At 42.4% G+C, this 12,675-nt stretch overlaps 1 protein-coding gene across 2 annotated transcripts; it reads right to left on the reverse strand.

Annotated features, from left to right (window-relative positions):
• GRPEL2 (GrpE like 2, mitochondrial) lies at positions 1 to 12,560 on the reverse strand. 2 transcript variants are annotated; one of them, XR_446475.3, is made up of 6 exons: positions 12,399 to 12,560; positions 9,634 to 9,787; positions 8,551 to 8,632; positions 4,322 to 4,755; positions 845 to 1,161; positions 1 to 283 (listed from the first exon to the last, which is right to left on the reverse strand). XR_446475.3 is itself a non-coding variant. In NM_001294290.1 (4 exons), the coding sequence occupies exons 1-4, from the start codon at positions 12,473 to 12,475 to the stop codon at positions 4,391 to 4,393; spliced, it is 678 nt and encodes a 225-aa protein (NP_001281219.1). In that variant the 5' UTR covers positions 12,476 to 12,480; the 3' UTR covers positions 4,385 to 4,390. The 2 variants fall into 2 exon arrangements, 1 of the variants encoding a protein (NP_001281219.1); NM_001294290.1 differs by lacking the exons at positions 1 to 283; positions 845 to 1,161 and having other exon boundaries at positions 4,385 to 4,755; positions 12,399 to 12,480.
• Positions 12,561 to 12,675: the final 115 nt, after the last annotated feature.

Below are 12,675 nucleotides of genomic sequence, written 5' to 3' on the forward strand. Positions count from 1 at the left end.
AATAAAACATGTCTATTGTTCAGGTAGTGGAGAAGTTTACAGTGATAGGATATGAGCAAATGACGTTCATGCAGCATAAGTATGTATGCCATCTCACGTGGGATTTTTTTAGAGACCCAGTGTGGTTCTTTAATGTCTCCTCTTGGAGTTGTGTATTTTATTACCAGTTTTCATCCAAATCCACTAGAGAATGGAAGATTCTGCTGTTGTTCCTTAGCCAGGAATCACTTGATACTGAAAGTCTCGTGAGAAGACATGGTGAGAACAGTCAATCGCACACACACTGCGATGGTGGACAAAAGGAGAGAGGAGCTAAAATTCAACACTTAAAAAAAATTTTTTTCTCTTAATGTTTACTTGTTTTTGAGAGACAGAGTAGGAGTGGGGGAGGGGTAGAGAGCCAGAGACACAGAATCCGAAGCAGGCTCCAGGCTCCCAGCTGTCAGCACAGAGCCTGACATGGGGCTGGAACCCACAAGCCATGAGAACATGACCTGAGCTTAAGTGCGATCCCTAACTGAGCCACCCAGGTACCGCTAAAATTCAACTTCTTGACTCTGCTTTGCTTTTAATTTTAAGGTCTTTGTGAACTCTAGAAACTTTAGCTGTGTTTTCTCCTATTAGGAAGTTCTTTCCATCCTACAACAAACCCATTGATAATGGGTGAGCACACCGAAGTTGTGGGACAAGTTCAAAAGAGCTGTAAAAGCAAGGAGGGAGAATTCTGGTGGCCGAGGTGCAAAACTAGTGAGGCTGGAAGTGAAGCTGGGAGACTCTGTCAATTACCTATTACTGCATAACAAACTGCCCCAAAACTTAGTGGCTAAAAGTAACAATCACTTACTTTGGCCATAAATCTGCGCTTGGGCAGGACTCCAATCAGCTCATCTCTGTTCCATGTGGTATCAGATGGAGCTGCTCCACTAGGGGCTGGAGGATCCACTTTCAAAATGGCTCCCCAAGAGGCCTGGCAAGACGGTGTTGGCTATCGGCTGAAAGCTCAGCTAGGGCCCGTTCCACTTCACAAGCCCTTCAGTTTGCTCTTAAGTTGATGGCTGAGCTCTAAGAGTGAAGGGCCACTCAGTGAGGCCAGGTATGTGGAAACCAGTTGAGCAGATGTGTGGACAAAGCCAGGTAGAGCTTGGCAAGAACTCGTGGAAGCTGAAAGTCAGAATGAGGCCACATGTTAGTAATTTGGTCGGGAGGATCAGAAGCCTAGCAAGTGAAGCGGCCGAAGCAGATAATACAATTAGAACCAAGAAACAAGCATAAGAAAATAAGGCAATGACAGAGAGGAAGGCAGAAGCAGGAGTCCAGATCTAAGAAATACGGAGAAATCAGAATGAAGCAAGGCAAGGAGGCAGGGAAACAGGTAAGACTTCAACCCCAAGGCAGGGTGTGTGATGCCTGCATCTCACTGCATGCACATAGCTGGGCTGCTGTGAGATCTCAAGGAACCTCGACGGTGCATCACCCAGATGGGTCTACAATCAATGCAGTGGCCATAATGTCAACATTTAGACAGACAAACACACTAAACACATGATCTGCGGTTACATCAACTCAGGTTTTATTGAAGTTGCTTCTGAATATCCCTATTTAATTTGCTTTAGTGTTCAAGACCCTTTCTTCACTTATCAAATCCTTCTCCATGAAAGAGCACCAATTAATTTATCAGTATCAAACTGATTCCCTTATGGCCGTGAAGAAAATCTGTAAAAGATCTGTAGACTGTTAGACTGTATGTACTAAAACACCAAGATCCCCTCTTCAAGTGAGCCAAAGCTTCCTTACACAACTGCAGGCCTACAATGTCTTTTCGCTTTCCCGTCAAGATGAAAATAATAAGAGCACTGACACAATTTTCTTGCTCCTTCAGTCTGAAAGTGTGGATTTATGTTAAAAAAAAAAACAACAGAAAAAAATGAAGCTGGCAGGAAAATAAGTCACTGTGATTGATTAAACTACAATTTTTTATAGAAAAGCATCACTTAAACAGCCTTCCCTTTTCCTTAGACTTTAGGGCAGCTATAAAAACAGAGGCAAAACCACATATATAATAAAAAGTAATAAAAATAAATATTTGAGGGCCTACTGTAGTAGACAGTTTACACATTTCATCCAATCCTCACAGTACTGCGAGAGAATTGTAGTCATTGTACAAACAAGGAAGCAGGCTCTGGAGGGTGAGATGACTGGGGCCCAAGGTGACACAGACTGGGCTGGGATTTACATTCAAGTCAATGCCTACAGAGCCCCTGCTCTCTTATGCTGTTCTGGCTCCCAAAAGCCCAACTTTTTGAGATTCTTACTGTTATAGCCCCATCTTCTAAATTTACACTTTTAAGTCTGCGTAACTACTAACAAAAAAATCTAAAATTCTCCTCAATCTACTTGCTAAAACGGGAGGTTGCAAGGAATATTAGAAAACTCTTGAAGTACTTGGAACATTCCATACCTAAAATTATGGTGATTCTAAATCACTGATAAATGACAGCTCGTAACTCATGAAAACCTAGGTAATTGTCATCGGCTCCTTTTCTTGTCACCGTCGGTCAATCTCAAAGGAATGAAGGCAAAAAAATCCAGTTCTTATTGTGAACTCTGATGCTCATTAAGTTTATAGTACATACTTAGTGGAAAGCAGAAAGCGGTTCTGGTTTTAAAAATCTTACACCAGTCTTTTGTTTGCTTCTTAAAAGCATGTACTTGTTTTTTTGTTTTTTTTTTTTTAAGTGTCTAATTCTGGTGGAGATGGCAGGGCCCATTGGGGGATGGTTTTATTGATACGTGTGGAGTGTGCTAGAACCATCTATGATGTCTAAGAGGATAACTTTTACCACTCCACGGGATGGGGTCCTAAAGTTCTAGAAATGGATTTACTTTATGGGTAACTGACGTAAAAACCTGAACCCATGCAATCTGGACCTCCAACGACATTTGCTTGCTGGGGACACACTTGCACGTTCATTACAGAACTGTTGCAGCTTAAATGATTAAAGTTAGTATCTAGTTATTCCTTATTCAAGTCCTCACAGAAATTCAGTTTACTGGTTTTAGACATTTTTGAGTCCAGTTCTTAAAAGATGTCTTCATTCTTAAGAAGCTGAAAGGGTGAGATGAGATCATCATTAAGGCCTCTTCTAACATCACAAATCCATAACTGACCTCCTTTCTAAAGTCTGATTCATAGGTCATTCATTCACTTATTTACTGACCAAATCTTTTACAGAGCACCAGGTATAAGACTAGAAAAAACAACCAAACAAACAAAACCACACAGTCTCACTAACTCCAGCTAGATATTAATACATGTGACATAAGACAAACAAAAACTAGAAAACAAAGTTTATCAGTGTGAGAGAGGTAGTGATTTGTGAGTACCAAAAAAAAAAAAAAAAAAAAAAAAAAAAAAAAAATCAGCATAACTAAATGAAATGAGAAATTGTAGGAACCTATTTTTGTCCTGACCACCTCCCTGCATAATCTAATAAAGGATGATAAAGCAAATTTGACGAAGTGGAAGATTTAAGGGCTAGTGGAGAGAAAAGCTGTAGGTAAATTACTTATATAGACCAACTTGGATCATTGGCTATGGGTGCTGCTTCAGTTACCCTGAAATGATTATATACCCAGGGAGGCTGAAAATCTGAAGGTAACTCAGCAAAGACAGCACAACGTTTCTTGGTCATACTTGCTTGAAAGGGACCTTGTATCTTGAATTTCTTGATACTCCTTGCCTTCCAAGTCTTGCCTTGGCCTTAATTAGCCCTTGTAAACGGGAACTGGAAAGGGACAATGAGTGTGAATATGGCCCACCTGGTGGGGACTACAAGGACAAAAGGTGGCTAAAAGAAAAATAACAAGGGGAAGTCCTAAAAAAAAAAATCTATGTGTATAAAAATCAACCCAAACGATCTAAATTCATGTAACTCTATGAAGCTTTAGCATCTAAGTACCCAGACGTTGAATCAATCCCTACCATCTCCTTTTCCCACGAAATAACAGATCCTATATAATTCCTGTTACAGAGACCATTAGAAAGAAACATTTAGCTGAAAATACATAAACATATCCTCGTTTCCATCTTTTAAAAAGATTTTCAATTGATAGTCATCAGAGTACCAATTTTAAAATAATTTCCTTAAACAGATTTGGACAAAGGCCACAGGATCACTTGTCACATTGTTCAAATGCCCAATGGCAAGACTTCTGATGAGACCACATAGGTCACATTAAATCCGTAGAGTATTTTAGAAATAAAGCCAATATGACTAAATCCAAAACAGATCACATGAAGTACCTCATGTACAATACAAACCTAGTTTAATAAATAAAGGAAACACAGGTGACTGTACTCTGGGAGAACATCCAGTTCCTCATGGTCCTTTCATAGTCTTCTCTGAGACTCCACGGCCACTTCCACCTGGGCAAGTCTAATGGTGCGGCCATGAAGCTTGTAGCCATCTTGCCTTACTAATGCCACGGTGCCGGGCTGTACCCCAACGCCAGCGGGCACGTGACAGACGAGTTCATGCTCATGAGGGTCGTATTTGTCACCGATGGGTGTCATCTTCTCTAGGCCATGTTTGGCAAACACACTTTTCAGCTTTGCTTCTAAAAGTGATAACCCTCGGAAGATCTTCTCCAGAGTGAGCTTCTGGTCCCCGGGCTCTGTTTCTTCAGAAATGTACTCTGTAGTCTTCTCCAAAATGTCTGCCACCTCTACCAAGTCCTTACAGAAACTCTGAATTCCTAGAGAAACCACACACTTTTATTGTTTGTGAGGAAATCACTTTGCTTTTGGGGGTGGGGTATGGGGAAGGCCCATAAGGGCTAGCCTACTGGGCACCCCAGAAGTAGGAAGATTGCCACACAGGACTCAGGGATCAACAATTACCACCTGAACCCAACTGACAAACCAGTGTTTCTCTGGGAAGGCATATGACCGGGAAGCCTACCAGGAAATGGGGAAGATGGTTAGAATCTAAGACCTAGGTAAGACTACACACGGGAAGATCAGAAATCTGTCTTTTAAAAACCTGGTCAATGCTTCTTGTATTTTTGTTGCTATTCACCTTTAATATTGAGTTATGTACATTTTGAAAATTCTCACGTCTCAATTTTGCTAAGGCATGCATTCTCAATAGGGATAAGACATGAGTATGGGCAGGGGGCAATAATACAAAAATTATTTGATAAGACCATGCTAAGGGAGATTCAAGAATGGTTGAGAATTGGCTAAATAGGAGCAGGAAAATAAGATACTCCGTAGGTGAGGTGAGTCTTCAACTGCCTGCTACGAAGTTACATATACTTGCTGGAGATGGGCCATGAAACTTGCTTAACCTTTTCAGTCACAAAAACTGTTCTGAAACTAAACTCAGTTGTTGAGAAATCTCATTATTCCCAATGCCGCACCTTGATTTTTCTTACAGAAATGATAAGGAATGTCATCATTACAGGTATCTATCATAACGCAAAGTAATGGTAAGGGTGAAAGACTCCGTTCTGGTTTTAATCCAGGGGCAGTTTTAAGGCCATGTGTCATAACAGATAGCCAGTTTAACTGTACTCAGAGATAAAAAGGAAGCTCAGCCACAGGGAAGCAATAAAAGAGATGACAGAGAAGAGATTCCCCAGAGTTACTGCCTAGATTCTAGAAGAATAACTGACAGAGGTAAGGATTCTATCTTTAACTTCTGGGTGACAGAGATTCACTATAGTATCTTGAGCAAAACAAGTATAAAATGATTCAAATTAGTCTAATAATAACATACGAAATGGATCTGGGGTGCTGGGGGCATGACAGATGGGCAGGAAGAGAAGATACAAGAAATAGGAGAGCCAAGTGAAGGAATCAGCTGGTGTGACCCGGTCTGGAGTAGGAGGAGGTGAAGGAGAGGAAAAGGGTAAAACCAGGAGGCATTTCCAGGGAACCAGACTTGGTGTGATCAGAGTACCACAAGATACCTCCCTTACCTCCATCAGGGATGGCAGCCGTAAATATTAATGGCTATTAATGAAATCAGTTGAAAAGGTAGAAGAGATTAGCCGAAGGCTTGAAAAGTATGCCGATTAGATCAGAACACCAATGAGAAAAGAATGTCTCATAAAGATCAACCAGGGGTATCCAAAGCATGCCCTATTAAAAGAAGACATACACTCTAATAGAATTTTGAAAGCTCTAAGCTTCTGGGCTGACTGTACATTAACATGGTACAAAGAACCCCAACTCCTGTTCAATCAAGTTGTAAGCATTTGGGGAAATAGAAGCCCAGGTTCTCTTGTTTATATAGTGTGGGGTCCAAACTCCGATTCTATTCTCATTATTGTTACTTCAAAAGGAAGTTGGTGTCTACATCATTTCTTGTGGGTGGGGGAGAATCTTTATGATCTGTTTAAGAGAAGGTGAGTTATTGAGACAAAGCAATCCCTGGAAGGAGTCATCATGCTGTGTTCCATACTAAAAGCTTTCTACTGTGTTTCTACCTCCAGACTTCCTGAGCAATCTTCAATTTTTCTAATATTCCTGGCCACTAGGAGGAAATGATCCAGGCAAATGACTTATGTGGCAGGCATACTGCTAGACACATTTTGCGCCATAAGTTAATAGATTACCAAACTATTTTATGGTTTAGCTAAATATTTGCTTGTTCCTAGGAACCTTATCAAGTCTTGAGGAAACTGATGGAAGTCCGTTCCAAACTCATCACAGCCTGACTTCTGGTAAGACAACTTACCCTGCACCCCTCAAGCAGGCAAGAAGTCTTCCCCAGGTACCACAGTTGGTTTATTTGCTACAGAAATTCCTTGTAGCTCAAAGTCAGCAAACTTTTCCTATTAAGGGCCATATATAAATATTTTAGGCTTTGTGGGACAAGATGGAAAAAACCCAAGGATCTTATGTAGGTGATCATTTAACTAAAGAGACAATAAATTCCCCCAATTTTTAACAATGAAATTCAGAACTATATTTATTGACTAACAGGTCGCAGGCTTGGCCTAGGCTGTAGTTTGCTAAGCCCTGTCCTGACAGTTGGAAATAAGACACTAAAACGTGGATGAAATTATCAGTGATACAATCTGGGGGTCAGTCCTTAGCTAATACTCAAAGCCTTGAAACATGATGTCCATAGCACTGAATGAGAAGCAGAAGGCTATGCCAAAGCACTAGGGTTTGAATAGGGGAATGAATGGACAGGACAGGAATGAAGCGAATCCTATGCACAAACAGCAGATAAATGAAGAGTACAGGAGGTAATGTGATACAGGGGAATGAATAATAGACTGGGGGTCAGGAGACAATGGACTCATGCCTCTATCTGTCACCAATTAATTTTTTTCAGCTCACCTATAAGAGAAGATTGTACTAGAAAGAACCCAAGGGCCCGTCAAGCACCTTTATTCTATGTGCAGTGAAAGTACAATGGTCTGTATGAAATTGTGAGACTGTCAAGTAATCACAGATTTGCCCTCTACTAACACTTTCACGAACATATCTGGAACAAGATGTTGTGTGTTCAGAGAAATACTTCTGAAAGACTTTATTTTTTATATTTTTTAAATGTGCAGCCTTCATATGGATATATTTTTAAGATTTTATTTTTAAATAATATCTGTACCCAATGTGGGGCTCGAACTTACAACCCCCAAATTAAAAGCTGCATGCTACACTGACTGAGCCAGCCAGGTGCCTCTGACTTAAGAAAAAAAAAATTTTTTTAATGTTTGTTTATTTTTGAGAGACAGACAGAGCAGGAGTGGGGGAGGGGCAGAGACAGAAGGAGACACAGAATCCGAAGCAGGCTCCAGGCTCTGAGCTGTCAGCACAGAGCCCGATGTGAGGCTCGAACCCACAAACAGTGAGATTATGACCTGAGATCATGACCTGAGCTGAAGTCAGATGCTTAACTGACTGAGTCACCCAGGAGCCCCAAGAAAGACTTTAAATTGGACCAAAAAACCTTTTTCAGTCATCAATGAAAAAACAGATGTAATCTAGCATAACTTCCAGAGTTAATCTGCTTCCATACGTCTTTGAGTTATTTTATAACTTAGTAAGTTGTAAATACTAATGGTAAGGCAAATGGTTATTGCCCATAGTAGTGAAAACTGGTGGAGATACAGTTGATTACTGCTCTATGGATCTAGAGTGATTTTGCTTCTATCAAGAAAATTTTAATATGCCTGATTACTCATACATCTTGCTCTTTGGATTCTCCTCTGAACATCTTAATGATTCACTTCTTCATTAACGAGTTAAACCGAATTGAATGTAGAAGGCCCAGGATGTTACCCGTAGGTGCTTGAAAAATAAAATAACAAAGGTTTTGGTCAAAACAAAAGCAAGCATTATTGTAGCAAATGGTTCACATGGCAACATTCCCAATAAACATTCCAGAAAGCATATGGCAAGGGTGCAAGAGCAGGGTAGGGACTGGTTTAGGATGCAGCTGTGTTTTTTACTATGTTCAGTTTGCAAAACTGCTAGTAAGCATCCTTAAACTAAAAAGGCATTTGAATTTTTATCGTGAATAAATCTCTCACCAAATATCTTGGCATCTTCTACACATCTCTGGGTTCGCCGCCTTATGTTTTCACCATCAGCTACAGCCCTCTGGTATCTCATCTGAACACCAAAAGCAAAGTGAAAATGATCAGAAAACATGCTTGCTGGTGGAAAAGAGTGTTTTTGCTACCTTTGCAACCTTCACCCTTGTGACGGATTTTTATTAAAAAAATGAGGAACTGTAGGAATCTTAGATCAACTACTCCAAATCCCCAGCCAAGGCAGGAAGCTACTCTCTTGTGTTTGTGTTTATTTCTTTATTTTGAGAGAGAGACAGAGAGACAGAATCCTAAGCAGGCTCCGTGCTATCAGTGTAGAGCCTGACTCGGGGCTCAACCCCACGAACCGTGAGATCATGACCCGAGCCAAAATAAGTCAGGCACTCAACCAACTGAGGCAACCAGGCGCCCCAGGAACCTACTCTTTATAGCAGCGCTGACAGACTGTCATTTAGCCTCCTATTCTGAACACTTGCTTTTCAAGCTCATTATCTTGAGAGAAAGCTTCCCTTTTCACACTCAGCCAATACTGCCACCCTCTTTCATTCATTGAACTGAACTCTAGGACAACGGTATGTTTAGCTCCTTTAATCTCTTCCTCTTTCATTCTTACAATCTTTGATTCCTTTAATTGCTCTCCTAAGACCTGCTTTCCTACCTCCTCACTATTCTGGGTGGTCTTGCTTTGGAACTACTCTAATTATCACCCTCAAAGTGTGTTTGTCAACCCAGTACCGGGAGAGTATACCAGATGCAGTCTGATCGGCAGAGTAAAATGATAAGCGACGTTATTCATTCAACAAACATCTATTGAGTTTTACTACACGCCAGGCACTGTACCTCCTCTGAAGCTACCACAACATTAGGTATCTACGTACTGTGACACAACAGGTTTTTAAATGACTATAGACTATTTTCCCTAACATACCTAGCAAGAGGGTGGAGGTGGGGTGAGAGGTAAAGAGCCAATCAGAGGAAATTTAATTGAAAACACTGACATGAAAACTTTATGCAGATATTAAACCAGAGAGAGGATGTGAAGAACAGATAAAATCTACTCACTGTTAAGTCCTGGACTTCTTTCTCCAGTTTCACAGCTTTAAGCTTTAAGGCTCGTTCTGCAAGAGAGGGCCCAAGGTCATCGGGAGGGTCCTCAGAACTGCAGTCCTCTCCAGCAGTTCTCTGGGTGGCAGTGCTGAAAGGATGCAGCCATCCCCTAAAGGGGGAGGGAGGTGGCACATGATGAAAAAATGCTATCACAAAAAGCCAAAGTGCCCTCAGTCAGTCCCTCTGCGATCGCTTATAAAGGGCTAACTAAGGGGCGCCTGGGTGGCTCAGTTGGTTAAGCATCTGACTTTGGCTCAGGTCATGATCTCATGGTTTGTGGGTTCGAGCCCTGCATCAGGCTCTGTGCTGTCAGCTTGGAGCCTGGAGCCTGCTTTGGATTCTGTGTCTCCCTCTCTCTGCCTCTCTCCCCCGCCTCCCCCCCATTCAGTCTCTCTCTCAAAAATAAAGAAACATTAAAATAAATAAATAAAGGGCTTACTAAGTCGGGTTTTATTTTCATCTCACAGAGTGTGAGAGAAATAGTATTATCACCTCAACTGTATCAATGAGAAAACTGACGCTCAGAGAGGCTTATGACTTGCTTAAGATCACACAGCTAGTATTCAGCTGAACCACGGTACGGAACACAAGGCAGCAGAAATAGCCAGAAGTGGGGACACAAAACTCAGCAAGAGAAAACCAAGTTCTAATACCCAGAACCAGCAGGGCAATACCAGAAGCAGGAATTCAAAACACAAAGCCATACATTTCTGATTCAATCCTTCATTTCACAAATGGGGAAAATTAAGCCTAGTAAAGGGACTGTGTCAAACTGGAGTCAGGCCTAGAATTCTAAAGCTTTCTTGACCACAAGTGCTTAAGTAAGGCTTTTATGGAAGAAAACCTGTGTTAGGGGAAATTCTGAGTTGGGAACCCACTTCTCTGTAAAATCATGTCAATTAAATACTTATAAAACACTACACATTCCAGTGGGTGCACTAAAAACAGGTGAATAAAACAGATCTTTGTATTCAATCATGTTTGTAATCTGGAATTTGGTACAGCTCAAATGTCTGACATACAGTTGTTTACAAAGAAAGACATTTAGAGCAGGGGCTACTTTATAAATCTTGGATTGTAGCAGTTCTGCCTCCTCCTTCAAGGAAGTTTCCATTACACCTCCTGGATGCTCATAATTTGACTTGAAGTAAAATCATCAATAAAATTCAACCCATGAGCACAGAGGTCTTTAAAACAAACAGTTTACGTATATAAACTGGCATATAATGAAGGGCAGTCACTGGGGTGACATCCACGCAAAGATTTAAAGGGGGAAAAGGAGTTTGCATCAAGAAAGGGAGAGGGAACATTCAGTATAAAGCTATGGGCAAGATGACTTTTATGTTCCAGACTTTCCTTCCAGGCCAGGACTGGGCTCTGCTATTACAATCTGGTGTCAGATTATATATGGTTTCTCCATTTTTGGTTCAGAAAATATGATCACCATAGATCTGGGGCAAATCACACAGGGTGAAATACCTCCTTTCTCCTAACCCCCTAACAAACCTACATTTATCCAACTGAAATTAGGTCAAAATACTCCCAGGGCCAGTTTAAAGAGAAAATGGCCAAAAAAAAAAAAAAGAGAGAAAAAAGAGAGAGAGAGAGAGAGAGAGAGAGAGAGAGAGAGAGAATATGGCCAAAGCCCAAGTCTGAAGAGGAGAGTTGAGGCTGATCCCCTCAATTCCTCCTGCTTCAGAAATGGAGGGGAAATTTTATCAGAAGGAAACTTTCTGCTTCTGGTCAGTACCTACATCACAAACTGCCAAAAAGACTTAAAAAAAAAAAAAAAAAAAAAACAAGCCAGAAACCTTGAATTCAACCTCACACCCGGGTGCTAGGGCAGGGTGCTAGCTAGGTCAGGTGTGTTAAGATAAAAAGGTGACAAATAGTTACGTGAAATTCCCGGAGACCCCGCGGCTTAATTTACACTTCAGGAAGTCCAACCTTACCCATCCCCCAATTCACTCTTTTTTATTCTTTCTCAGGAAGAAACAGTTAAACACGGAATCGTTCCTGAGAATTAACGCTGCTCACTAATTAAAAGAGCAGATTCTAGAGCCCTGAATCTCGGGCTGGGTTCCACAATTATGGAGTGTTTGAGTTTGGGTAAGTTACTCAACTTTTCTAAACCTCAGTTTTCTCGATTGAACGGGAGAATAAAAAGAACTACCCATAGAGTTCTACAATCAGCATGACAAGTGATCGATAAAAGGTGCCGCAGCCGATGGTGAAAAGCAGCAGCAAATGAAACTTCATAGACTCCGGGGAGCAGGTGGAAGGGCCGTTTGGAGAGGCCAAGTCCAACGCCCTCCTTTTACCGACAGGTGAAGTGTAGCCGGGATAATAGGGAAGGGACTGGCCCAGAGGCACACAGGGAGTCAACGGGGAGAATTCCAATTTAACAGCGGACACTCTGGCTGGGGAGGTTGGGAGTAAAGGCCGGGAAAGGTACAACCCCAATTCAATCGACGCTCGGGGCTGAAGAGTTGCCACCCCTGAGGAACGTGACCTCCGCTCTTCCCACCTTCCTTGGCCTGGCAAGAGGGCGCGACTGTGTGCCTCAGTTTCCTTCTCTGTAGAATGGGGCCGTGAGCAGCCGATCGGAGCAGCCGAGAAGCTTGGTGGATCAGCTCGCGCCCTTCCAGCCCACAACCGTCCTTCCAGCTCGCTCGTCTCGCACTACCCTCAACCCTCCACTCGCGGCCTGCTTCGCTTACCTGCCTTCGGACGCGGCACTCGAGGCCAGGAGGCGCTGCACCAGCCGCCGGACCGCCCACACTGACCGCGCGGCCATATTCCCGAACCCGGCTGACGGAGGCAGCGCAAGCGCACTTGCTCCAAACGACGAGATGCGCTAGATGCCACTCTTCCCGGCAGCCTTCGCGGGCTCTCCCGGCCCAGGGTCCGGGTCGCGAACGCCACACTTCCGGCTGTCTTTGCGCGCCGTGCTCGTGTCCATCCGGTGTCCCCGACGGAACGCGACATTTCCGGTCC

Source organism: Panthera tigris, chromosome A1 (genome assembly GCF_018350195.1).
Source record: "Panthera tigris isolate Pti1 chromosome A1, P.tigris_Pti1_mat1.1, whole genome shotgun sequence".
NCBI classification, from domain to species: Eukaryota; Metazoa; Chordata; class Mammalia; order Carnivora; family Felidae; genus Panthera; species Panthera tigris.